A 25,701-nucleotide genomic window follows, 5' to 3' on the forward strand; every position below is an offset into this window, starting at 1 on the left:
CTCACTGTCAGATATTTAAAAAGGGATCCCCATGCTTGAGTCATGGAGCTTTTAAGTAAGGTAGATGGAGAAGCACTGGTCCCTAGCCTGTCAGAGGCAGAAATACAACTACAAAGTGGTGTACAGAACCTTCAATATGATGTATCAGAACCCTGTCCCTATCCCTATTCTGCTAGCCTGACACTCACTGTTGAGGCAACTCCTCTGCCTACCATGATCTGGAAGCTTTGTTCCAAGCCTTACAGGTATCACTATAAGATGGGATAATATGGTAGCAGAATATGCCACTTCCAATATGGAACTGACCCATCTCTGGCATAATTAGGGGCCTCAGGTCCAAGCTTCATGGTTGACCAGGATGGTCTGCCCTACTTGGCCATAGCCAGTATCAACAGAGCTTTGCAAGAGGCCCAGTCCTTTTCTGAGCAGACAGACTACCGGGGCTCATTCCTGGATAAAATTAATCTCACTCCTCCAGCATATAATAAACAGTCATATGAGACTATCCAACAAACTTCAAATAAAAGTTCTCTATAAGAAGAGAACAGAAAGAATTAGGAGAGGCAGAGAAAATGGTCAAGAATTTTCCAAAACTGATGACTTGAGTCTTCAAATTGAAGACATACATTGCATCCCAAGCCAGATTAATAAAAGCAAGACCATAACTAGAGATTTCATAGTGATACTATAGAAGAGTAAAGACAAAAATAAATCTTAAGAGCAACCAGAGAAGAATGACAGATAATCAAGAAAGGAATCAAATCAGGCCAAACAGTGAACTTCTGAGGTGAGTAGTCTCCACAGACGCACCCGAACAATTCTCCTGATCCCTGTGAGAAAATGCTGCTTGTCAAGTCAAGAGTGCAGGTTCCCCTGACTCGAGGCTGGCCCTGTGAATGCTCTGATCAATAGAAGGCCACAGAAGTGGCATCTGAGATGTCTGCATCTAGGCCTTCAAAGGACTGACAAATTATACTTCTTTCATGGTGAAAGTCTTGTCCTAAGATGCCACCCCTCAAAACTCAGCCACCGGGTTAGATGCCCAAGCCACACAGAATAGGCACATGGATGAGAACTGAAGAACAACAATTGATAGATCCAGCAGAGATTCCAACCAAAGCCAGCATTAACTGCCACTGAGTATGCCATCTTTCATGTTCCACCTAAGTGAGACCCTAAGTAGAACTGCAACCCCAACCAACGTCAAAAGGAAAAATTACTCAATTGATGCTAGGCAACCTACAGAATCAGGAGAGATCATAAAATGGTTGGTGTTTCAAGCCAATAAGTTTTAAGGTGGATTTTAAGCATCAATAGATAATGAAAACATTTCTCAGTAGTAATAAAACATGCCAGAAGACAATTAAAAAGTATCTTTAAAGTGTTGTTGGAAAATAATGCTCAACCTAGCATTCAAAAACCAACTAAATATCTTTCTTTCTTTCTTTTTTTTTTTTTTTTTTTTTTTTTTGAGACGGAGTCTCGCTCTACGCCCAGGCTGGAGCGCAGTGGCCGGATCTCAGCTCACTGCAAGCTCCGCCTCCCGGGTTTATGCCATTCTCCTGCCTCAGCCTCCCGAGTAGCTGGGACTACAGGCGTCCGCCACCTCGCCCAGCTAGTTTTTTTGTATTTTTTAGTAGAGACTGGGTTTCACCGTGTTAGCCAGGATGGTCTCGATCTCCTGACCTCGCGATCCACCCGTCTCGGCCTCCCAAAGTGCTGGGATTACAGGCTTGAGCCACCGCGCCCGGCTAAAACCAACTAAATATCTTTCTAAGGTAAGACAAAATATATTTTTAGACACACAAATAGTTAAAGTTCATCACTTATATGCCTTCACAGAAAGAAATACTAAGAACATATATGGATACAAGAAATAACTGAAAGCAATGAAATATATAAACATGTTAGTAAATCTAAATAAGCACTGACTTGGTTAAAAATAAGACAGAGCTATAACATTAAATAGTATCTAATCTGGCCAACTAGCTATTGTAATTTATATTCTGATGTTTTGAACTTGCACTTATGGTAACACTAGCACACAGAAAATGTCCTAAAGAAACAACAACATATATGAAAGCATCTGCAAGATCTTGTACTCACCATCAGTTCTTCTCTTCTCCCTTCCCACTATCCCTCACACAGGAGCCTCCCATCTATCCACACCTGAGAAGGTCTCAACCCCAGCCATCAAGGAACAAAGAAGGGACATTTATAAGAGGAAAATGAAAGACGGCAACCAAGCAAGGGAACTCTCCTGGCATTGACCCAGGTAGAGAATTTGCTGATTCCTTCTTTTGATTACCTTTTATCTGCTTTGACATAATGAGAAATCATGCCATGGACTTGGAATATGAATAATAATTTTTAACAGTAAAGACCAAGGGATGACCAAAAAGCATCTTTAAAAGATGAAGCAAGGAACGCCTCATAACTATATGAACATTTTCTCCCCCATCTCATTCTCAAAATATAAATTTTCCATCTGCCTAGAGTCCCCAAAACACCAAAAGCAACTGCAACAAAAGCAAAAAAAAAAAAAAAAAAAAAAAAAAGCAAAAACTAAAGAGCTTCTGTACAGCAAAAGAAACTATCATCAAAGTGAACAGACAACCTACAGAACGGGAGAAAATACTTGCAAGCTATCCATTTGACAAAGGTCTAATATCCAGAGTCTACAAGGAACTTAAACAAACTTACAAGAAAAAAAAAAAGACCCCATTAAAAAGTGGGCAAACGATGTAAACAGACTCTTCTGAAAAGAGGACATTCATGTAGCCAGCAAATATATGAAAAAAAGCTCAATATCACTGATCATTAAAGAAATGCAAATCAAAAACAACACAATACCATCTCACGCCAGTCAGAATGGCGATTATTAAAAAGTCAGGAAACAACAGACGCTGGTAAGGCTGTGGAGAAAAAGGAATATTTTCACACTGTTGGTGGGAGTGTAAATTAGTTCAACTATTATGGAAGACAGTGAGGCAATTCCCCAAATATCTAGAGACAGAAATGCCATTTGACCCAGCAATCCCATTGCCGGGTATATATCCCCAAGATATAAATCATTCTATTATAAAGAAACGTGCATGCATATGTTCACTGCAACACTATTCACAATAGCAAAGACATGGAATCAACCTAAATGCCCATCAGTGAAAAAACAGATAAAGAAAATGTGGTACATATACACCATGGAATACTATGCAGCCATAAAAAGGAACAAAATGATGTCCTTTGCAGGGACATGGATGGAGCTGGAAGGCATTATCCTCAACAAACTAATGCAAGAACAGAAAACCAAATACCTCACAGTCTCACTTATAAGTGGGAGCTGAATGAGTACACACAGACACATGGGGGGAAAAAGTACACACTGGGACCTGCTGGTGGGGCAGGGGGAGGGAGAACATCAGGAAGAATAGCTAATGGCCACTGGGTTTAATACCTAAGTCATGGGATGATCTGTGCAACAAACCACTGTGGCACATGTTTACCTATGTAACAAACCTGCACATCCTGCACATGTGCCCCAGAACTTAAAAGCTGAAAAAAAATTTTTTGCGGAGTCCCAAGTGTAAAAAGTAGAAAGTTAGGAACTTCAATTTTCAATTAACATAGAACTCAGTTATATTAGACAGTGATTAGACACTTTTTAAAAAGCTATTAAACATTACTTACTTTAACAGCAAATTTCTTAGATGCCATGGCTTACTGACTCCACAGTAACTACAAACCTTTAAGGAAAAAAAAAGTTATAATTAGATATATTAAAATTTCTTGTTATTTGGATATTATACAGGAAAAAGATTGGCTGAATAGTAAAATATCAATGGGTATTTATGAGATGAATGTTCACTTATAATTCCCTTAACCAAAATGCTATACTAAATTAGTAATTTAAGCACTGCTTGTAAAGAAAAGGACAGGCCCTGGCCAGGGATGGTGGCTCACACCTATAATCCCAGCATTTCAGGAGGCCAAAGTGGGAGGATCACTTGAGCTCAGGAGTTTGAGACCAAACTAGGCAACACAGCAAGACCTTATCTAAAAGGGAGAAAAGCACAGGCTCAGATGGCTTCCCTGCTATATTCTACCAAATCTGTAAATAATTTAAACCAATCCCTCATGAACTCTTTAAAAAAAACAGAAGCATAAGAAAATTTCTCAAATAATTCTGAAGCCAGTGTCACCCTGATACCAACACCAGAGAGAGACATCACAAGAAAACCACACATCAATGTACCTTATGAAGAAAGATCCAAAAATTATCAGCAAAATACTAGAAAATCAAACACAGCAACATGTAAAAAAGATTATACACCATGATCAAGTTGGATGTATTCCAAGAATGCAAGGTTAGTTTAAGATCTGAAAATTAATCAATATAATACACTCTATTAATAACAGAAAAAAATGCACATAATCATCCCAAATACAAAAAAAAAAAAAAAAAAAACCCAAAACGCTTTTTTAATTAAAAAAAAAAAAAAAAGCCCTCACAATAGGAATAGAAGGGACTATCTCAACCTGATAAAAGATATTTAGGAAAAACCAAGTGCTAAAATCATACTTAATGATGAAGACTAAATGTTTTCTCCCTTAAGATGAGAGAGACATCTTTACAAGAAATGTCTGCTCTTGCCCCTTCTTTTCATCATTGTACTAAAGGTTCTAACTAAGGCAATTAGGCAACAAAAAGAAATAAAAAGCATCCAGATTAGGAAGAAAGAGATAAACTGTCTATTCATAAACAACATGTTCTCATATATAGAAAACCCTAAGAAATCATCAAAAAACTACTAGAATTAATAAGTTCAGCAAGGTTGTAGGATAGATGATAAATATTTTTAAATCTACTGTATTTCTACATACCAACAATAAATAGTCCTAAAATAAAATTTAAAGAAAAATTCCATTCATAATAACATGAAAAAGAATACTTAGGAATAAGTACAACAAAAGTACAAGACTTGTACACCAGAAGTAATAAAATATAATTGAAAGAAATTAAAGACTTAAGTGGAAAGATAACCCATGTTCATGAATTGTAAGACTTATGCTGTTAATATAGCAATATTCCCAAATTGTTCTCTGATTCAATGCAATCCCTATCAAAATCCTAGCTGACTTCTTTACAGAAATTAACAAGTTTATTCCAAAATGTATATAAAATTGCAAGAGCTCTGAAGTAACAAAAACAATACTGAAAAAGAAGAATGAAATTGGAGAACTCAGTCTTCTCAATTTAAAAGCTTACTATGGTTGGACGCAGTGGCTCATGCCTGTTAATCCCAGCACTTTGGGAGGCCGAGGAAGGTGGATCACGAGGTCAGGAGTTCGAGATCAGCCTAGCCAACATGGGGAAACCCCATCTCTACTAAAAATACAAAAATTAGCTGGGCGTAGTGACATGCGCCTGTAATCCCAGTTACTTGAGAGGCTGAGGCAGGAGAATCACTTGAACCCGAGAGGTGGAGGTTGTAATGAGCCAAAATCATGCCACTGCACTCCAGCTTGGGTAACAGAGCAAGACTCCATCTGAAAAAATAAATAAATAAAAGCTTACTACAACATCACAACAATCAGAACAGTATGGTACAGGCTGAACATCCCTTACAGAAATGCTTAGGACCAGAAGTGTTTCAGACACAGGATTTTTTTCAGATTTGGAATATTTACATATACATGATGAGATATCCTGGGGATGAGACACAAATCTAAATACAAAATTCACTTATGTTTCATATATACCTTATACAGATAGCCTGAATTTTATATATTTTTATGATTTTGTGCATGAAACAAAGTTTTGACTGCATTTTGACTACAGACTGTCATGTGAAGTCAGGTGTGGAATTTTGTACTTGTGGCATCATGTTGGCATTCAGAGAGTTTCAGACTTTGCAGGATTTCATATTTTGGATTTTCATATTAGGGATGCTCAACCTACACTAGCACAAGAACAGACATATAGGCCAGGCACGGTGGCTCACACCTGTAATCCCAGCACTTTGGGAGGCTAAGGCGAGCAGATCACTTGAGGCCAGGAGTACGAGACAACCCTGGCCAACATGGTGAAACCCTGTCTCTACTAAAAATACAAAAAATCAGCCGGGCATGGTGGTGCGCACCTGTAATTCCAACTACTCAGGAGGCTGAAGCACGAGAATCAGTTGAAAGCAGGAGGCAGAGGTTGCAGTGTGGCAAGATCACACCACTGCACTCCAGCCTGGGGGACAGATTGAGACTCTGTCTCAAAAAAATAAATAAAAGACATATAGGTCAATTGGAATAAAATTGATAGAAATAGAGCCTTAAATTCATGTTCAATTAATTTTCAACAAGGGTACTGAGATAACTGGATGGGAAAATAGTTGTTTCAACAAATGGTTCCAGGACAACTGGGTATCCATATGCCAAATAATAAAGTTGGACTGCTACATCACACTATGTACAAAAAGTTAATTCAGAATGCATCAAAGACCTAAATATAAGAGCTAAAACTATAAAAATCTTAGGAAAAAAACATAGGCATAAATTTTTGTGACCTTTCATTGGGCAACAGTTTCTTAGATATGATACCAAAACAGAAGTGACAAAAGCAATTAGTAAGTTAGATTTTATCAAAATTAAAAACTTTTATACTTCAAACCAAGAAAGTAAAAAGATAATACACAGAATAGAAAAAAAGTCTGCAAATCATACATCTGATGAAGGACTCATGTCCAGACTATATAAAGAACTCAACTCAATAAGAGGAAAAATAACTCAATTTAAAAATAAGCAAAGAATTTGAATTCCTTCAAAGAAGATCTACAAATGACCCATTAAGCACATGAAAAGATGCTTAACATCATTAGCCATTCAATAAATGCAAATCAAAACCACAATGAGACATTACTTTATACCCATTAAGATAAATAGCTAAAATCAAAATGACAAATAATAACAGATGTTGGCAAGGATGTGAATAAACTGGAACTCTCATACATTGATGGTAGGAATGTAAAATGTAGCCACTTCGCACAATAGTTTGATAGCGTTTCAAAATTTACAGAATTGCCACATGATCCAGCATTTCCATTCCTAGGGATACAACCAAGAAAAAAAAAAAAATAACTCCATACAAAATAATTATACAGGAATGCTCACAGAAGCACTACTAATAATAGTCGAAAAATGGAAACAACTCAAATGTCCATCAACTAATGAACAGATAAACAAAATGTGATATGTCATACAATAGAATATTATTTGGCAATAAAAAGGTAAATATTCCCCTTTACTGTGCTCAGCCAGGCAACCACTTTTTCTCACCCTGGCAGAAAACCGGAGTATTTTCTGAAGAGGGTAAGACAGAGGATCTCTAGTCTGGAAAACACTAGGCACAGTAGAAGGTGGAATCTTCTGAACAAAGAGAAATTAGGGAATATAAACGGAGACCTTCCTCTGCCTGCATGCCTCTCTACCCTGCCCATACTCTCCAGAGAGCAGACTAAAACCTCCCTATTCAGAGAATTGGACTAACCTAAAAGACAGTGTCTAAAAATACTGACACAGGGGTTCCCCAAGGAAACAGCCTAAACAGATGGCTCTTAAGTGAAGTCCAGATCCATAAGCCCCACACCCATATGCAGAGATTCTAGTTCTCTTTTAATGTCCCACTCTCAAATATAAGTAAACAAGCAGGAATAACCTGCCACCTAAAGCAAGATTATATTATGAAAGAAAAACAAACAGAGAAAAAAAATCTACTTGGCTGAAACAAAGTATGGAGGGAGAAGAAAACATTTTTTAAAAATTATCATTAGGGAGGTTGCAGATACTGCAGCCATAAAGCAAAAAAAAAAAAAAAAAAAAAAAAAAAAAAAAAAAAAAAATGACAACAACAAAAAAAGAGACCATCAGAAGACAACAAACTAAAACAATGATAGTTGAATTTTTAAAACTTAATAGAATGGTTGAAAGATAACATGATGAAATCTCTCAGAAACTTCAGCAAAAAATAAAAAGAAAAAAGGAAAGAGAAAATAAATTAAAATTAAAAGACCAATACAGGAGGTCAAACACATGAAAATGAGTATGGAGACTGACCCATATTAGAGCATCTATCACAGTGAAATTTTAGGTATTGGGGATAAAAAAAAATTTTTTTAAGTGTGTGTGGGGGGTAGTAGGAGGTGGAGAACACAAAGGATCAGGAGTCAGAACTGGTTCAAAACTGCCCAAAGATATGGAGAAATATCTTCAAAATTCTGAAGAAAATTGTTTCCAACCTCAAATTGGATTTAAACTTCAGGGGAGAAAAAAAATTATTAAGACATGCAAGTTCTTATAAAACTGTTTCATGTATTTTTTCTCAGGAAGCTACTAAAGATGTGCTTCACCAAAATGAGGAAATTAAGCAAGAAAGAGGAAACAGGAAGGGTGAGACAGGAGAAAGGCAGAGGAAAGCTGAGGATCTGGTGAAAGGAGGCCTCCATGAGAGCTGTGGGTAGACCACAGGGGAAGTGCAGGTGCGGACCACAGCAGGCTGCAGGGGAGAGGCACATCCAGGAAGATCTACACACATGCACACACGGATGAGTTTTAGATAACTGGTGAAGAATATGAGATTGAATTAGGGCAGGTACATGGAAAGCTAAACAGCAGAAGAATAACAAGGCAATTACTGATTCCACCACAAACAAAAACAGCAGTAAATAAAGAGTGCTTAACACACAGCTCAGTTATGACTAAGCATTTATAGTCAAAATAGCAAACATTGAATGTTGACCTAAACAATATTATGCTTATGATGATATTAGAAAAATAGGGAATGTGTGTGCGTAAATATGGTGAGGGCACACAGGTTAAACAGAGCAAAAGATCTCTTTTTGGTGATGGAGTGTTTCAGAAACAAAGCAGACCAGTAAAAATAATAATAACCACAATGGCTATATTAAAGCAAAAATACAGACAGTAATTTAGTGATCTGGATCCAATTCTTTGTTTTTTAATAAACTTTTTTAAAGTTTATTTATTTTTTATTTATTTCTGAGATAGAGTCTCACTTTGTCAACCAGGCTGAAGTGCAGTGGCTCAATCAAGGCTCACAGCAACCTCCACCTGGTGAACTCAAGCGATCCTCCTGCCTCAGCCTCCCAAGTAGCTGGGATCACAGGTTCATGCCACCAAACCCAGCTAATTTACATATACATACATATTTATTTATTTTTTTGTTTTGAGACAGAGTTTCACTCTTGTTGCCCAGGCTGGGGTGCAATGGCACGATCTTGGCTCACTGCAACCTGTCTCCTGGGTTAAGCAATTCTCCTGTCTCAGCTTCCTGAGTAGCTGGGATTACAGGCGCATGCCACCACATCCAGCTAATTTTTGTATTTTTAGTAGAGACAGAGTTTCATCATATTGGTCAGGCTGGTCTTGAATTCCTGACCTCTAGTGATCCGCCCACCTCGGCCTCCCACAGTGCTGGGATTACAGGCATGAACCACCGCACCTGGCCTATTTTTATATTTTTTATAGAGATGGGGCTTCACCATCTTGCCCAAGCTGGTTTTCATCTCCTGAGCTCAAGCAATCCAACAGCCTCTGCCTTCCAAAGTGCTGGGATTATACGTGGGAGCCACCACGCCCTGCCTGTATCCGATTCTTAAGTACTAAACTCTGCCCCAAACTGAAGAACAAGGTGAAGAGGGCCCACAAGGATGGAGGAAAGGGGTTGAGGAGGACACAATCATTCACAAGCCTTGAGCATGGAACTATTTGCCTGTTGAAATTGTTACAGCAGCTCTTCCAATAGAAATATAATGCAAGCCACAAATGTAATCTTAAGTTTTCTATTAGTTGCATTTTTAAAAAAGTAAACAGAAACAGGTAAAGTTAATTTGAATAATCTATTTCATTTTATTTTATGTTTTTGAGACGGAATCTCACTCTGTCACCAGGAATGGAGTGAGTGGCGCAATCTTGGCTCACTGCAACCTCCACCTCCTGGGTTCAAGCGATTCCCCTGCCTCAGCCTCCCAAGTAGCTGGGATTACAGGCACCCGTCACTAAGCCCAACTAATTTTTTGTATTTTTAGTAGAGATGGGGTTTCACCATGTTGGCCAGGCTGGTCTCGAACTCCTGACCTCATGATTCGCCCACCTCAGCCTCCCAAAGTGCTGGGATTACAGTCGTGAGTCACCGTGCCCGGTCAATCTATTTTGTTTAACCCGATATAGCCAACATGTTAGCATTTCAACATGTGAACTATATAAAAATGTTTACATGCTTGTTGTTTTAACCAAGACTTTGAAATTGGTTATATTTCTAGGACATCTCAATTTGGACTGGTCATGGGTCAGGTGCTCAATAGACACTCGTAGGTAGCCACCATTATGGACAGCACAGTTTGAGAGCCTTTTTTAAAACAAGAAAAACACGGTCGGGCGCAGTGGTTCACACCTGTAATCCCAACACTTTGGGAGGCCAAGGCAGGTGGATCACTGGAGGTCAGAGTTCGAGATCACACTGGCCAAAATGGTGAAACCCCGTCTCTACTAAAAATGCAAAAGTTAGGCAGGCATGGTGGTGGGCGCCTGTAGTCCCAGCTACTCGGAAGGCTGAGGCAGGAGAATCGCTTGCACCCAGGAGGCGGAAGTTGCAGTGAGCTAAGATTGTGCCACTGCACTCCAGCCTGGGTGACAGAGTAATACTCTGTCTCAAAAAATAAATAAATAAATAAGAAGGGCACTTATTTCTGTATCCTGAATTATTTATTTATTTATTTATTATTATTTTTTTTTTTTTTTTTTTTTGAGACGGAGTATTGCTCTGTTGCCCAGGCTGAGTGCAGCAGCGCTATCTCGGCTCACTGCAAGCTCTGCCTCTCGGGTTCACCCCATTCTCCTGCCTCAGCCTCCCCGAGTAGCTGGGACTACGGGCGCTCGCCACCACACCCAGCTAATTTCTTTTGTATTTTTAGTAGAGACGGGATTTCACCATGTTAGCCAGGATGGTCCCGATCTCCTGACCTCGTGATCCGCCTGAATCGGCCTCCCAAAGTGTTGGGATTTTTATTTCTAAAATAAGAGTAATAATACCTAACTCAAAATTATTGAAAAGACTAAATAAAATGACACATAAAAACACTAGGCCGGCCGGGCATGATGGCTCATGCCTGTAATCCCAGGAAAAAAAAAAAAAAAAAAAACACCACTAGGCCTTCGATGGGTATTCATAATTATTATTAATTAGTCAATGGTGATTTTTTTTTTTTTTAGAAACTTGGTACTCTTTGATTTTAATTTTTAATTTTTTAATTTTTGTCTCCTATGTGATGAGATCCTGATTTTTTAAATGGACAAAAAATCTTTATCCAAACCCTAAGTCATTTTAAGTATTCATTTCCATTCTCTAAATAACATAATGCACATGACTTAGAAAAATATTTAATGATGTTTATCTTTTTTTCTTTTATTATTATACTTTAAGTTCTAGGGTACATGTGCATAACGTGCAGGTTTGTTACATATGTATACTCGTGCCATGTTGGTGTGCTGCACCCATTAACTCGTCAGCACCCATCAACTCATCATTTACATCAGTTATAACTCCCAATGCCATCCCTCCCCCCTCCCCCCTCCCCATGATAGGCCCCGGTGTGTGATGTTCCCCTTCCCGAGTCCAAGTGATCTCATTGTTCAGTTCCCACCTATGAGTGAGAACATGCGGTGTTTGGTTTTCTGTTCTTGTGATAGTTTGCTAAGAATGATGGGTTCCAGCTGCATCCATGTCCCTACAAAGGACACAAACACATCCTTTTTTATGGCTGCATACTATGCCATAGTGTATATGTGCCACATTTTCTTAATCCAGTCTGTCACTGATGGACATTTGGGTTGATTCCAAGTCTTTGCTATTGTGAATAGTGCCGCAATAAACATACGTGTGCATGTGTCTTTATAGCAGCATGATTTATGATCCTTTGGGTATATACCCAGTAATGGGATGGCTGGGTCATATGGTACTTCTAGTTCTAGATCCTTGAGGAATAGCCATACTGTTTTCCATAATGGTTGAACTAGTTTACAATCCCGCCAACAGTGTAAAAGTGTTCCTATTTCTCCACATCCTCTCCAGCACCTGTTGTTGCCTGACTTTTGAATGCCTGCCATTCTAACTGGTGTGAGATGGTATCTCATTGTGGTTTTGATTTGCATTTCTCTGATGGCCAGTGATAATGAGCATTTTTTCATGTGTCTATTGGCTGTATGAATGCCTTTTTTTGAGAAATGTCTGTTCATATCCTTTGCCCACTTTTTGATGGGGTTGTTTGTTTTTTTCTTGTAAATTTGTTTGAGTTCTTTGTAGGTTCTGGATATTAGCCCTTTGTCAGATGAGTAGATTGCAAAAATTTTCTCCCATTCTGTAGGTTGCCTGTTCACTCTGATGGTAGTTTCTTTTGCTGTGTAGAACCTCTTTAGTTTAATTAGATTCCATTTGGCAATTTTGGCTTTCGTTGACGTTGCTGTTGGTGTTTTAGACATGAAGTCCTTGCCCATGCCTATGTCCTGAATGGTATTACCTAGCTTTTCTTCTAGGGTTTTTATGGTATTGGGTCTAACATTTAAGTCTCTAATCCATCTTGAATTAATTTTCATATAAGGAGTAAGGAAAGGATCCAGTTTCAGCTTTCTACTTATGGCTAGCCAATTTTCCCAGCACCATTTATTAAATAGGGAATCCTTTCCCCATTTCTTGTTTCTCTCAGGTTTGTCAAAGATCAGATGGCTGTAGATGTGTGGTATTATTTCTGAGGATTCTGTTCTGTTCCATTGGTCTATATCTCTGTTTTGGTACCAGTACCATGCTGTTTTGGTGACTGTGGCCTTGTAGTATAGTTTGAAGTCAGGTAGCGTGACGCCTCCAGCTTTGTCCTTTTGACTTAGGATTGTCTTGGCAATGCGGGCTCTTTTTTGGTTCCATATGAACTTTAAAGTAGTTTTTTCCAATTCTGTGAAGAAACTCATTGGTAGCTTGATGGGGATGGCATTGAATCTATAAATAACCTTGGGCAGTATGGCCATTTTCACGATATAGATTCTTCCTATCCATGAGCATGGTATGTTCTTCCATTTGTTTGTGTCCTCTTTTATTTCACTGAGCAGTGGTTTGTAGTTCTCCTTGAAGAGGTCCTTTACATCCCTTGTAAGTTGGATTCCTAGGTATTTTATTCTCTTTGAAGCAATTGTGAATGGAAGTTCATTCATGATTTGGCTCTCTGTTTGTCTATTACTGGTGTAGAAGAATGCTTGTGATTTTTGCACGTTAATTTTGTATCCTGAGACTTTGCTGAAGTTGCTTATCAGCTTAAGGAGATTTTGGGCTGAGACAATGGGGTTTTCTAAATATACAATCATGTCATCTGCAAACAGGGACAATTTGACTTCTTCTTTTCCTAACTGAATACCCTTGATTTCTTTCTCTTGCCTGATTGCCCTAGCCAGAACTTCCAACACTATGTTGAATAGGAGTGGTGAGAGAGGGCATCCCTGTCTTGTGCCAGTTTTCAAAGGGAATTTTTCCAGTTTTTACCCATTCTGTATGATATTGGCTGTGGGTTTGTCATAAATAGCTCTTATTATTTTGAGGTATGTTCCATCAATACCAAATTTATTGAGCGTCTTTAGCATGAAGGGCTGTTGAATTTTGTCAAAGGCCTTTTCTGCATCTATTGAGATAATCATGTGGTTCTTGTCTTTGGTTCTGTTTATATGCTGGATTACGTTTATTGATTTGCGAATGTTGAACCAGTCTTGCATCTCAGGGATGAAGCTCACTTGATCATGGTGGATAAGCTTTATGATGTGCTGCTGAATCTGGTTTGCCAGTATTTTGTTGAGGATTTTTGCATCGATGTTCATCAGGGATATTGGTCTAAAATTCTCTTTTTTTGTTGTGTCTCTGCCAGGCTTTGGTATCAGGATGATGTTGGCCTCATGAAATGAGTTAGGGAGGATTCCCACTTTTTCTATTGATTGGAATAGTTTCAGAAGGAATGGTACCAGCTCCTCCTTGTACCTCTGGTAGAATTCCGCTGTGAATCCATCTGGTCCTGGACTTTTTTTGGTTGGTAGGCTATTCATTATTGCCTCAATTTCAGAGCCTGCTATTGGTCTATTCAGGGATTCAACTTCTTCCTGGTTTAGTCTTGGAAGAGTGTAAGTGTCCAGGAAATTATCCATTTCTTCTAGATTTTCCAGTTTATTTGCGTAGAGGTGTTTATAGTATTCTCTGATGGTAGTTTGTATTTCTGTGGGGTCGGTGGTGATGTCCCCTTTATCATTTTTTATTGCGTCTATTTGATTCTTCTCTCTTTTCTTCTTTATTAGTCTTGCTAGCGGTCTGTCAATTTTGTTGATCTTTTCAAAAAACCAACTCCTGGATTCATTGATTTTTTGGAGGGTTTTTTGTGTCTCTATCTCCTTCATTTCTGCCTGATCTTAGTTATTTCTTGCCTTCTGCTAGCTTTTGAATGTGTTTGCTCTTGCTTCTCTAGTTCTTTTAATTGTGATGTTAGAGTGTCAACTTTAGATCTTTCCAGCTTTCTCTTGTGGGCATTTAGTGCTATAAATTTCCCTCTACACACTGCTTTAAATGTGTCCCAGAGATGCTGGTATGTTGTATCTTTGTTCTCATTGGTTTCAAAGAACATCTTTATTTCTGCCTTGATTTCGTTATGTACTCAGTAGTCATTCAGGAGCAGGTTGTTCAGTTTCCATGTAGTTGAGCAGTTTTGATTGGGTTTCTTAGTCCTGAGTTCTAGTTTGATTGCACTGTGGTCTGAGAGACAGTTTGTTATAATTTCTGTTCTTGTACATTTGCTGAGGAGTGCTTTACTTCCAATTATGTGGTCAATTTTGGAATAAGTGTGATGTGGTGCTGAGAAGAATGTATATTCTGTTGATTTGGGGTGGAGAGTTCTATAGATGTCTATTAGGTCTGCTTGGTGCAGAGATGAGTTCAATTCCTGGATATCCTTGTTAACTTTCTGTCTCGTTGATCTGTCTAATGTTGACAGTGGGGTGTTGAAGTCTCCCATTATTATTGTATGGGAGTCTAAGTCTCTTTGTAAGTCTCTAAGGACTTGCTTTATGAATTTGGGTGCATATATATTTAGGATAGTTAGCTCTTCCTGTTGAATTGATCCCTTTACCATTATGTAATGGCCTTCTTTGTCTCTTTTGATCTTTGATGGTTTAAAGCCTGTTTTATCAGAGACTAGGATTGCAACCCCTGCTTTTTTTTTGTTCTCCATTTGCTTGGTAGCTCTTCCTCCATCCCTTTATTTTGAGCCTATGTATGTCTCTGCATGTGAGATGGGTCTCCTGAATACAGCAGACTGATGGGTCTTGACTCTTTATCCAGTTTGCCAGTCTGTGTCTTTTAATTGGAGCATTTAGTCCATTTACATTTAAGGTTAATATTGTTATGTGTGAACTTGATCCTGCCATTATGATATTAACTGGTTATTTTGCTCGTTAGTTGATGCAGTTTCTTCCTGGCCTCAATGGTCTTTACATTTTGGCATGTTTTTGCAATGGCTGGTACCGGTTGTTCCTTTCCATGTTTAGTGCTTCCTTCAGGGTCTCTTGTAAGGTACGCCTGGTGGTGACAAAATCTCTAAGCATTTGCTTATCTGTAAAGGATTTTCTTTCTCCTTCACTTATGAAACTTAGTTTGGCTGGATATGAAATTCTGGGTTGACAATTCTTTTCTTTAAGAATGTTGAATATTGGCCCCCACTCTCTTCTGGCTTGTAGAGTTTCGGCCGAGAGATCTGCTGTTAGTCTGATGGGCTTCCCTTTGTGGGTAACCCGACCTTTCTCTCTGGCTGCCCTTAAGATTTTTTCCTTCATTTCAACTTTGGTGAATCTGGCAATTATGTGTCTTGGAGTTGCTCTTCTCGAGGAGTATCTTTGTGGCATTCTCTGTATTTCCTGAATTTGAATGTTGGCCTGCCCTACTAGGTTGGGGAAGTTCTCCTGGATGATATCCTGAAGAGTGTTTTCCAACTTGGTTCCATTTTCCCCCTCACTTTCAGGCACCCCAATCAGACGTAGATTTGGTCTTTTTACATAATCCCATACTTCTTGCAGGCTTTGTTCATTTCTTTTTCTTCTTTTTTCTTTTGGTTTCTCTTCTTGCTTCATTTCATTCATTTGATCCTCAATTGCTGATACTCTTTCTTCCAGTTGATCGAGTCGGTTACTGAAGTTTGTGCATTTGTCACGTATTTCTCGTGTCATGGTTTTCATCTCTGTCATTTCGTTTATGACCTTCTCTGCATTAATTACTCTAGCTATCAATTCTTCCACTCTTTTTTCAAGATTTTTAGTTTCTTTGCGCTGGGTACATAATTTCTCCTTTAGCTCTGAGAAGTTTGATGGACTGAAGCCTTCTTCTCTCATCTCGTCAAAGTCAGTCTCCATCCAGCTTTGATCCGTTGCTGGCGATGAGCTGCGCTCCTTTGCAGGGGGAGATGCACTCTTATTTTTTGAATTTCCAGCTTTTCTGCCCTACTTTTTCCCCATCTTTGTGGTTTTATCTGCCTCTGCTCTTTGATGATGGTGATGTACTGATGGGGTTTTGGTGTAGATGTCCTTCCTGTTTGATAGTTTTCCTTCTAACAGTGAGGACCCTCAGCTGTAGGTCTGTTGGAGATTGCTTGAGGTCCACTCCAGACCCTGTTTGCCTGGGTGTCAGCAGCAGAGGCTGCAGAAGATAGAATATTGCTGAACAGTGAGTGTACCTGTCTGATTCTTACTTTGGAAGCTTCCTCTCAGGGGTGTACTCCACCCTGTGAGGTGTGGGGTGTCAGACTGCCCCTAGTGGGGGATGTCTCCCAGTTAGGCTACTCAGGGGTCAGGGACCCACTTGAGCAGGCAGTGTGTCCCTTCTCAGATCTCAACCTCCGTGTTGGGAGATCCACTGCTCTCTTCAAAGCTGTCAGACAGAGTCGTTTGCGTCTGCAGAGGTTTCTGCTGCTTTTGTTGTTGTTGTTGTTTTTGTTGTTGTTTAGCTGTGCCCTGTCCCCAGAGGTGGAGTCTACAGAGACAGGCAGGCTTACTTGAGCTGCTGTGAGCTCCACCCAGTTCGAGCTTCCTAGCAGCTTTGTTTACCTACTTAAGCCTCAGCAATGGCGGGCGCCCCTCCCCCAGCCTCGCTGCTGCCTTGCAGTTAGATCGCAGACTGCTGTGCTAGCAATGAGAGAGGCTCTATGGGAGTGGGACCCTCCCGGCCAGGTATGGGATATAATCTCCTGGTGTGCCCGTTTGCTTAAAGCGCAGTATTGGGGTGGGAGTTACCCGATTTTCCAGGTGTTGTGTGTCTCAGTTCCCCTGGCTAGGAAAAGGGATTCCCTTCCCCCTTGCACTTCCCAGGTGGGGCGATGCCTCGCCCTGCTTCAGCTCTCACTGGTCAGGCTGCAGCAGCTGACCAGCACCGATTGTCCGGCACTCCCTAGTGAGATGAACCCAGTACCTCAGTTGAAAATGCAGAAATCACCGGTCTTCTGTGTCGCTCGCACTGGGAGTTGGAGACTGGAGCTGTTCCTATTCGGCCATCTTGCTCCGCCCTCCAATGATGTTTATCTTAGCAAGCCCATTTAGACACAGTGTAAGTGGAAAAAAAGTAAGTTCCTGGGAAATCAGGCACATGTTTAAAAACAATATATATAAAGGTTATCCTGAAAACTTTACATGGATTTTTAAAATTATATTATTTTTGTCTAATAAACATAAAATCAGTCACCTTAAAAACATTAAATCAGGCTTGAATAACCTTGCTAAGAATTAAGGAAGTCCCTAGATGAGGGTACTTAAAAAGAATACTCAAGTGGATCAGCTAGACATTGAACCAGGAAAAGGGGGACAGTTTTGTCAATAAGTAACCACCATAGGTAAAACATGTGTGATCCAATTATTTTTTACACACCGATTTTCCCATACGTACTTCTTTTCCTGAAGGACAGACAGACCAAGTGGAAGGCCAAGGCAAGGCTTTCACATCATATCTGCTGTTGGATAGATCATGAATGAGCCATATTACAGTGAGGTTACTGTAATGGCTAAAATTACTAATACAGTTATATTTTCACATTTTCAACTCACAATAAGGTTTTTGTTCTGTGGGGTTTTTTTTTACATTTATCAATAAAACAAGAACAGCTACATTTACGTTGTAGATGCTGAATTTTTCAGAGTATCATCAAAGTCCAATATCAAAAAAATGATCTCTAGGGATCTGGAACTGAAAAGCATGTATTTTTTATATAAAATAATATGGTCTGATAATGTAAAACAGGATACCTGGGAAAATGAAATCTATATTCTGAATATTTTAGTCTGTTTTTAGTATCATAACACACTCTGCCTCAAGGTATGTAACTTTTTCACTTGTTTCCACAATGTTTGGAAATTCAAAAAATCACAATTTTAGGGCTAAAATAGATCTTACAGACCCTCTACTTCCAGCCTTACCATCTATTCCCCTAATGAGAACTTACAGGACCAGGCCTGGATCTCACAGCTGATGGCCTAACCAGGCACTAGATAGAGTCTTGTTAGGTCCACTGAGAGCAAACTAGCACCATCTGTCACCTGCAGAATTGCCAAGGTCAGTGACTCATTAGGCCGTCAGGGTAGGTGTGACCTTCCTCCCTCTGCCTCATGCCAAGGTCCAAGTTCCCAACACAGAGTATGACCTCAAATAAAGCTACATGTGTAGTGGTTCTCTCTTGTTAACCAAAGAAAGAAACTCTATTGTTAAAGAAAATGTAGTTTGAACTCGTTTATCACTATGCTACATAAGATGGCACCCTTCATACACAAAATATAAATAAATGAATTCTGCCAGGATAAAGCCCATAACACATCTGGACAGTCAGGTGCATAGACCTTGAGCCTGCATATTTGCTAAAGTCATTTCAAATCAAGAAACCATATTTTCTTTGGTTTATGACAGCACTAGGCATGTGCTGGGGACGAATTAAATGGTGAATTGAAATCTGAAACGAACTGAGCCAATCTGCTAAAGTCCCAAATATGGTAAAATCATACTTATCCATGGTGGAAGGAGTACACTGTCATATATGAGCAGCCCTCAGCGCAATGCCTAACACTAGAGGGTACTCACCAAAAGCCTGCCGGGTGAAAAAAATGTTCCAGATCATTGGAGCTGAGTCACTTATACATATAACCTTTTTATTGTTTTTCTGTTTTTAGGGAGATTTTCCAAAAATATACTGAATCTTTATTAATGTTCATAAAAATACCATATATTGAATATTTGATATTCCCAATCAAAATTACCATCACACTGGGCAATAAACATATCACTGCCCTGTGAGCTGCCAGCTCCTACACAAAGCTGCCCAATAGTAGGCCAGCAGGGTTGTCTGCCTGCTCTCGCAGGTGATCCCAAAGCTGTAAAAGTGCCTGAATCCCTCTTTTTTTTTTTTTTTTGTTGAGAATCTCTCGCGCCCAGGCTGGAGTGCAGTGGCCAGATGTCAGCTCACTGCAAGCTCCGCCTCCCGGGTTTGCGCCATTCTCCTGCCTCAGCCTTCCGAGTAGCTGGGACTACAGGCGCCGGCCACCATGACCGGCTAGTTTTTTGTATTTTTTAGTAGAGACGGGGTTTCATCATGTTAGCCAGGATGGTCTCAATCTCCTGACCTCGTGATCCGCCCATCTCGGCTCCCAAGCCTGGGATTACAGGCTTGAGCCACGGCGCCTGGCCTGAGTCCCTTTCTTAACTCCATCCTTTTTTTTTTTTTTTTTTTTTTTGAGAGGGAGTCTCGCTCTGTCGCCCAGGCTGGAGTGCAGTGGCAGGATCTCGGCTCACTGCAAGCTCCGCCTCCCGGGTTCACGCCATTCTCCTGCCTCAGCCTCCCGAGTAGCTGGGACTGCGGGCGCCCAACACCACGCCTGGCTAATATTTTTATATTTTTAGTAGAGACGGGGTTTCACCGTGTTAGCCGGGATGGTCTCGATCTCCTGACCTCGTGATCCGCCCGTCTCGGCCTCCCAAAGTGCTGGGATTACAGGCCTGAGCCACCGCGCCCGGCCTTCCATTCTTAATCTTAATCAGACGGGCCTAGAAAACTAAGAGACTGAGGCTAATGTGATGTTTTTCAAGCCACTCTTACACGGATTTGCATGAACTTTGGTGCGAAGGCTTTAAGCCATCTGTTTTACATAATAAAATGACTATTACCTCTACTTCAGGATTAGGGTTTCCATAATGATGAACTCACTGGGTCATGGTACAGTGCAAAGTGTCCCTTGGATTTAAGCCTCAGCATTTAATTCTTCCCACCTCAAAAAAAAACAGTGGAGTTGGAAAGGTTGACCTCTATAGTCTATTCCATTTTTAAAACTCTAGAATCCAAAAATCAACAGTAGTTCAGGGTACAAATAATGCCAGTATACAAATTCTTCCAGAGAAAAGAGTATGAAGGAAAACATCCCACCACTCGTTTTATGGAGCGCTGATAGCAAAACCAGACAAGAGCAGTAAAAGAATGAAAAATCAGACAATTTTATGGGTGAACATAGAAGCAATAATCTAAAAGCAATTTTAATCTAGCAAACCTACTTGAAAACAAACAAACAAACATCAAAACCAAGTGAGATACCTGAGGAATGCAAGGTTTGCTAAACACCAGAGAAATCATCACATTAAAAAACTGAAATAGAGGCCGGGTTCAGTGGCTCACACCTGTAATCCCAGGACTTTGGGAAGCCAAGGCAGGAGGACTGCTTGAGCCCAGGAGTTCGAGACCAGCCTAGGCAACAAAGCGAGACCTTGTCTCTACAAAAAAATCAAAAAATTAGCCAGATGTGGAGGCCCGCACCTGTGGTTCCAGCTACATGGGAGACTGAGGCAGGAGGATCACTTGAGCCCAGGAGTTCAAGGCTGCGGTGAGCCATGTTTATGCCACTGCACTCCAGCCTGGGTGACAGAGAGAGACCCTGTCTCAAAAAACAAAAACTGAAGAAGAAAAAAGGCACATAATCATTTCAGTAGAAGCAGAAAAAAAATAAAAAGATAACGTTAGAAATCTATGACTACAAAGGAATTTCTTAATCTAAAAAAAGCACCTACAAAAATGTAACAAAATGCTTAATGATGAATCAGTAGAAACAACTTCTTTGAAAAAAGTAAAAAATGTAGAATTGAAAATATCATTTAAACTAGCATCCACAAATAAAAAGTATCTAGGAATAAAATGAAAAAATATATGAAAGACATCCTCAAACTGATCTACTAATTTAATGCAACTCCAACCACAAACTTGAACAGGGAAACCGAGAAAGAGTAAAAAAGATCAAGACACTTCTAGAAAATCAATAAAAACAAAAACAAAAGATGGGGTTTGTCTTACCAAAACTACTACAATGCAAGGTAGAAAAACTAATGTACTGGCAAATGGGCAGACAAAAAGGCAGAAGGGGCAGACTCCACACACCAGAAACCAATGCATGCATTTATGAAACTGATGCATGCTGGCAGCAGCACTGTAAATTAGTGGGAAATGAAGGGATGACTCATTCAATCAACTGTGGTCAAACAATTGCTCATATCTATTTGAGAAAAAATTAAATTGAACCCTATCTCATATAAGACTCAAAAATCAATTACAGATGGGTTAAAAACTCAAATGTGCGAAACTAAAACCTTTCAGAGGATATTTTTATGAACTCAAAATCATAAAGGAGTTTTTTAACTAGACGGAGAAAATATAAACCATAAAGAAAAAGAATGACAGCTTTGGCCATATTAAAATTAAAACTTTTCTAAAACTGGGAGAAAATATTTGCAATCCATATCCAACAAAGGATTTCTATCTAGAATATGTAAAGAAGTCTCAAAATTCAATAGTAAAACGCAACAGTCCAATCAGAAAATGCACAAATGACAAACAGATATCTCACCAAGAAGGATATACAGATGGTAAAAAAGCATACGAAAAGATATTCGACAACATTAGCCATGGGAAAATGCAAAATAAAACCACAACGAGATATCACTACACACCTACCAGAAAGACAAATAAAAAATAATAACACCAAATGCTGGTGAGGGTGCAGAGAAATGTTCATAGTAACTTTATTTTTTTTTTTTTTTTAATTTTTGAGATGGAGTCTCACTCTGCTGCCCAGGCTGGAGTGCAGTGGCCTGATCTCGGCTCACTGCAACCTCCGCCCTCCCAAGTTCAAGTGATTCTCTTGCCTCAGTCTCCTGAGTAGCTGGGATTACAGGCGCCTGCCACCGCGCCTGGCTAATTTTTGTATTTTTCATAGAGTTTCACCATCTTGGCCAGGCTGGGCTTGAACTCCTGACCTCGCGATCCACCCACCTCGGCCTCCCAAAGTGTTGGGATTACAGGCATAAGCCACCGCACCCGGCCATCATAGTAACTTTATTCTTTTTTTTTTTTTTTTTTTTTTTTTTTTTTTTTTTTTTTTTTTTTTGAGACGGAGTCTCGCTCTGTTGCCCGGGCTGGAGTGCAGTGGCCGGTTCTCAGCTCACTGCAAGCTCCGCCTCCCGGGTTTATGCCATTCTCCTGCCTCAGCCTCCGAGTAGCTGGGACTACAGGCGCCCACCACCTCGCCCGGCTAGTTTTTTGTGTTTTTTAGTAGAGACGGGGTTTCACCGTGTTAGCCAGGATGGTCTCGATCTCCTGACCTCGTGATCCGCCCGTCTCGGCCTCCCAAAGTGCTGGGATTACAGGCTTGAGCCACCGCGCCCGGCCAGTAACTTTATTCTTAACAGCCACAAACTGGAAACAACCCTGACATCCTTCAATGTGTGAACGGTTAAACTACAGTACATTTATACCCTGGCATATTACTCAGGCAGAGGGAATAAACTACTGATATATGCAACTTGGATGGATATTAAGGAAACAGGCTGTTAAAAAAAAAAAAAAAAAAAAAAAAGGCAATCTGAGCCAGGCCTGGTGGCTCACGCCTGTAATCCCAGCACTTTGGGAAGCCGAGGCGGGCAGATCACCTGAGGTCAGGAGTTCAAGACCAGCCTGGCTAACATAGTGAAACCTGTTTCTACTAAAAATACAAAAAATTAGCTTGGCGTGGTGGCGCATGCCTGTAGTCCCAGCTACTCAGGAGGCTGAGGCGGGAGAACCACTTGAACTGGGAAGGCAGAGGTTGCAGTGAGCTGAGATCACGCCACTGCACTCCAGCCTGGGTGACAGAGTAAGACTCTGTCTCAAAAAAAAAAAGGGCAATCTCGTCGGCCGGGCATGGTGGTTCACACCTATAATCCCAGCACTTTGGGAAGCCGAGGTGGGTGGATCACGAGGTCAGGAGTTTTAGACCAGCATGGCCAACATGGTGAAATCCCATCTCCACTAAAAATAAAATTAGCCAAGCATCTTAGCGCACTCTTGTAATGCCAGCTACTTGGGAGGCTGAGGCAGGAGAATTGCTTGAACCCAGGAGGCAGAGTTTGCAGTGAGCCAAGATCACGCCATTGCACTCCAGCCTGGGCAACAGAGCAAGACTCTGTCTTGAAAAAAAAAAAAAAAAAAGGCAATCTCAAAATGTTGCATATTGTATGATTCCATTTATATAATATTTATGAGATAAAATTATAGAAGTGAGGAAGAGATGAGTAGTTGCCAGAGGGTTATGCATGGGAGAGGAGTGTGTAGCTACAAAGAGGGAGTAGGAGGGAACCTGTGGCAATGGAACCATGGAACATTTCTCTATCTCGATTATGAAGTTGGTGACATGAACATACACATGTAATAAAAGTGTACAAATCCAAAGAAATCCATGTGTAACTGCTTAACTCTAATAAATTATAGGGATTAAACCAGTGTCAATTTTCTAGTTTTCATATTTGTACTACAGTTATGCAATATGTTACCACTGGGGGAAACTGAATGACAGTTTTCAGGACCTCCCTGGACTTTTTTTTGTAACTGCCTGTGAATCTATAATTATTTCAAAATAAAAGCTTAATCAAAACATACCATAAAGAAATGGGGGGAGAGGCATCATAAACTGGGAGAAAATATTTGTAAGACATATAACCAGCAAAACATAAGTATCCAAGAAAAAGCAATCCAGGCTGGGCACAGTGGCTCACGCCTGTAATCCCAACACTCTGGGAGGCTGAGGCGGGTGGATCACCTGAGGTTGGGAGTTCGAGACCAGCCTGACCAACATGGAGAAACCCTGCCTGTACTAAAAATACAAAAAAATTAGCCGGGCATGGTGGCACTTGCCTGTAATCCCAGCTACTCAGGAGGCTGAGACAGGAGAATCATTTGAACCCAGGAGGTTGAGGTTGAGGTGAGCCAGGATTGCGCCATTGTACTCCAGCCTGGGTCACAAGCACGAAACTCCATCTTAAAAAAAAAAAGGAAAAAGAAAAAGAAAAAACAATCCAACAGAAAAGTGGGCAGAGGCGGTGCCCAGAGTAAGGTGCCTCTGCCTCCCAACGAAGTCTCCACAGGTCTGGCAAGGCAGTAGGGGATGGAAGGAAAGTCTTCTCATCCCTTCCATTATTCAGGCCTTGACAACTACTGTGCAACATCCAACCACAAGATTTTCATATCCTCTGGGAGCTGAGGGGCATGTCCCTCACTATTCTTTTACAAAACCCAATGAGTTGTGATATCTTAACACAGAAGAACCAATTGCCAGAGAATCTGTAGTGAACACATGTTCTCTTCCCTTACAACATGCACACAGCCTGTTACCTGGGATGGAACAGATGACAGTCATGGATGGGCCTGTCCGCCTCCCATGAGAAGGAAAAATCAAATCACAACACGGTGCTATGGTCTACATGTTGGTATCCCCCCAAATTCATATGTTGGAACCCAGTGCCCAATGTAATAGTATTAACAGTGGGGACTTTGGAAAGTGATAAGTAATGAGGGTTCCATCCTCACAAATGGGACCAGTGCCCTTATTTAAGAAAAGGCTCAAACAAGCTCCCCAGCCTCCCTACCTTATATGAGTGTACAGCAAGTAGGTATCATCTTTGAAGCAGAAAGCAAGCCCAGGCCGGGCGCGGTGGCTCACACCTGTAATCCCAACACTTCGGGAGGCCAAGGTGGGTGGATCACGAGGTCAAGGGTTTGAGACCAGCCTGACCAACACTGGTGAAACCCCATCTCTACTAAAAATACAAAAAGTAGCTGTAATCCCAGCTACTCAGGAGGCTGGGCAGGAGAATGGCTTGAACCTGGGAGGCAGAGGTTGCAGTGAGCCAAGATCGCACCATTGCAATCCAGCATGGGTGACAGAGTGAGACTCTATCTCAAAAAAAAAAAGAAAGAAAGAAAGAAAGCCCTCACCAGACAGTGAATCTGCTGGGATCTTGAACGTCCCATTCTCCAGAACTGTGAGCAATAAATTCCTATTGTTTATAAATTACTCAGTCTAAGGTATTTTGTTATGGCAGCACAGGCAGACTAAAACACATGGTGATGCCAGGAGGTCCAGACCCCAAAGAAAGGGTTATCCTGAGGACACCCCTGACAACTACGGCCTCTTAAAGTACCTCCAATCTCTATCCTTGTACTTCCCCAACCCCAAACCCAACATTAGAGGTGTCTGAGCATGAGTCCCCTATTCAAAACTCTTCACTGGGATTTCCCACAG

General features: G+C 40.5%; 1 protein-coding gene across 4 annotated transcripts in view; it reads right to left on the reverse strand.

Moving 5' to 3' along the window:
- SLX4IP (SLX4 interacting protein) overlaps positions 1–25,701 on the reverse strand; it is a 204,467-nt gene that overhangs the window by 169,657 nt on the left and 9,109 nt on the right. The window contains exons 2-3 of one of the 4 annotated variants that reach the window (XM_030914527.1): positions 18,011–18,071; positions 3,688–3,743 (exon numbers count right to left, since the gene is read on the reverse strand). In XM_030914527.1, the coding sequence (XP_030770387.1) occupies positions 3,688–3,714 (27 nt within the window). In that variant the 5' untranslated portion in view covers positions 3,715–3,743; positions 18,011–18,071. Of the gene's footprint in view, positions 1–3,687; positions 3,744–5,266; positions 5,320–18,010; positions 18,072–20,272; positions 20,375–25,701 lie in introns of those variants that run through there. The other 3 variants (XM_030914528.1, XM_030914526.1, XM_010355268.2) reach the window with 3 other exon arrangements.

Source organism: Rhinopithecus roxellana, chromosome 13, assembly GCF_007565055.1.
Source record: "Rhinopithecus roxellana isolate Shanxi Qingling chromosome 13, ASM756505v1, whole genome shotgun sequence".
Lineage (NCBI taxonomy): Eukaryota > Metazoa > Chordata > Mammalia > Primates > Cercopithecidae > Rhinopithecus > Rhinopithecus roxellana.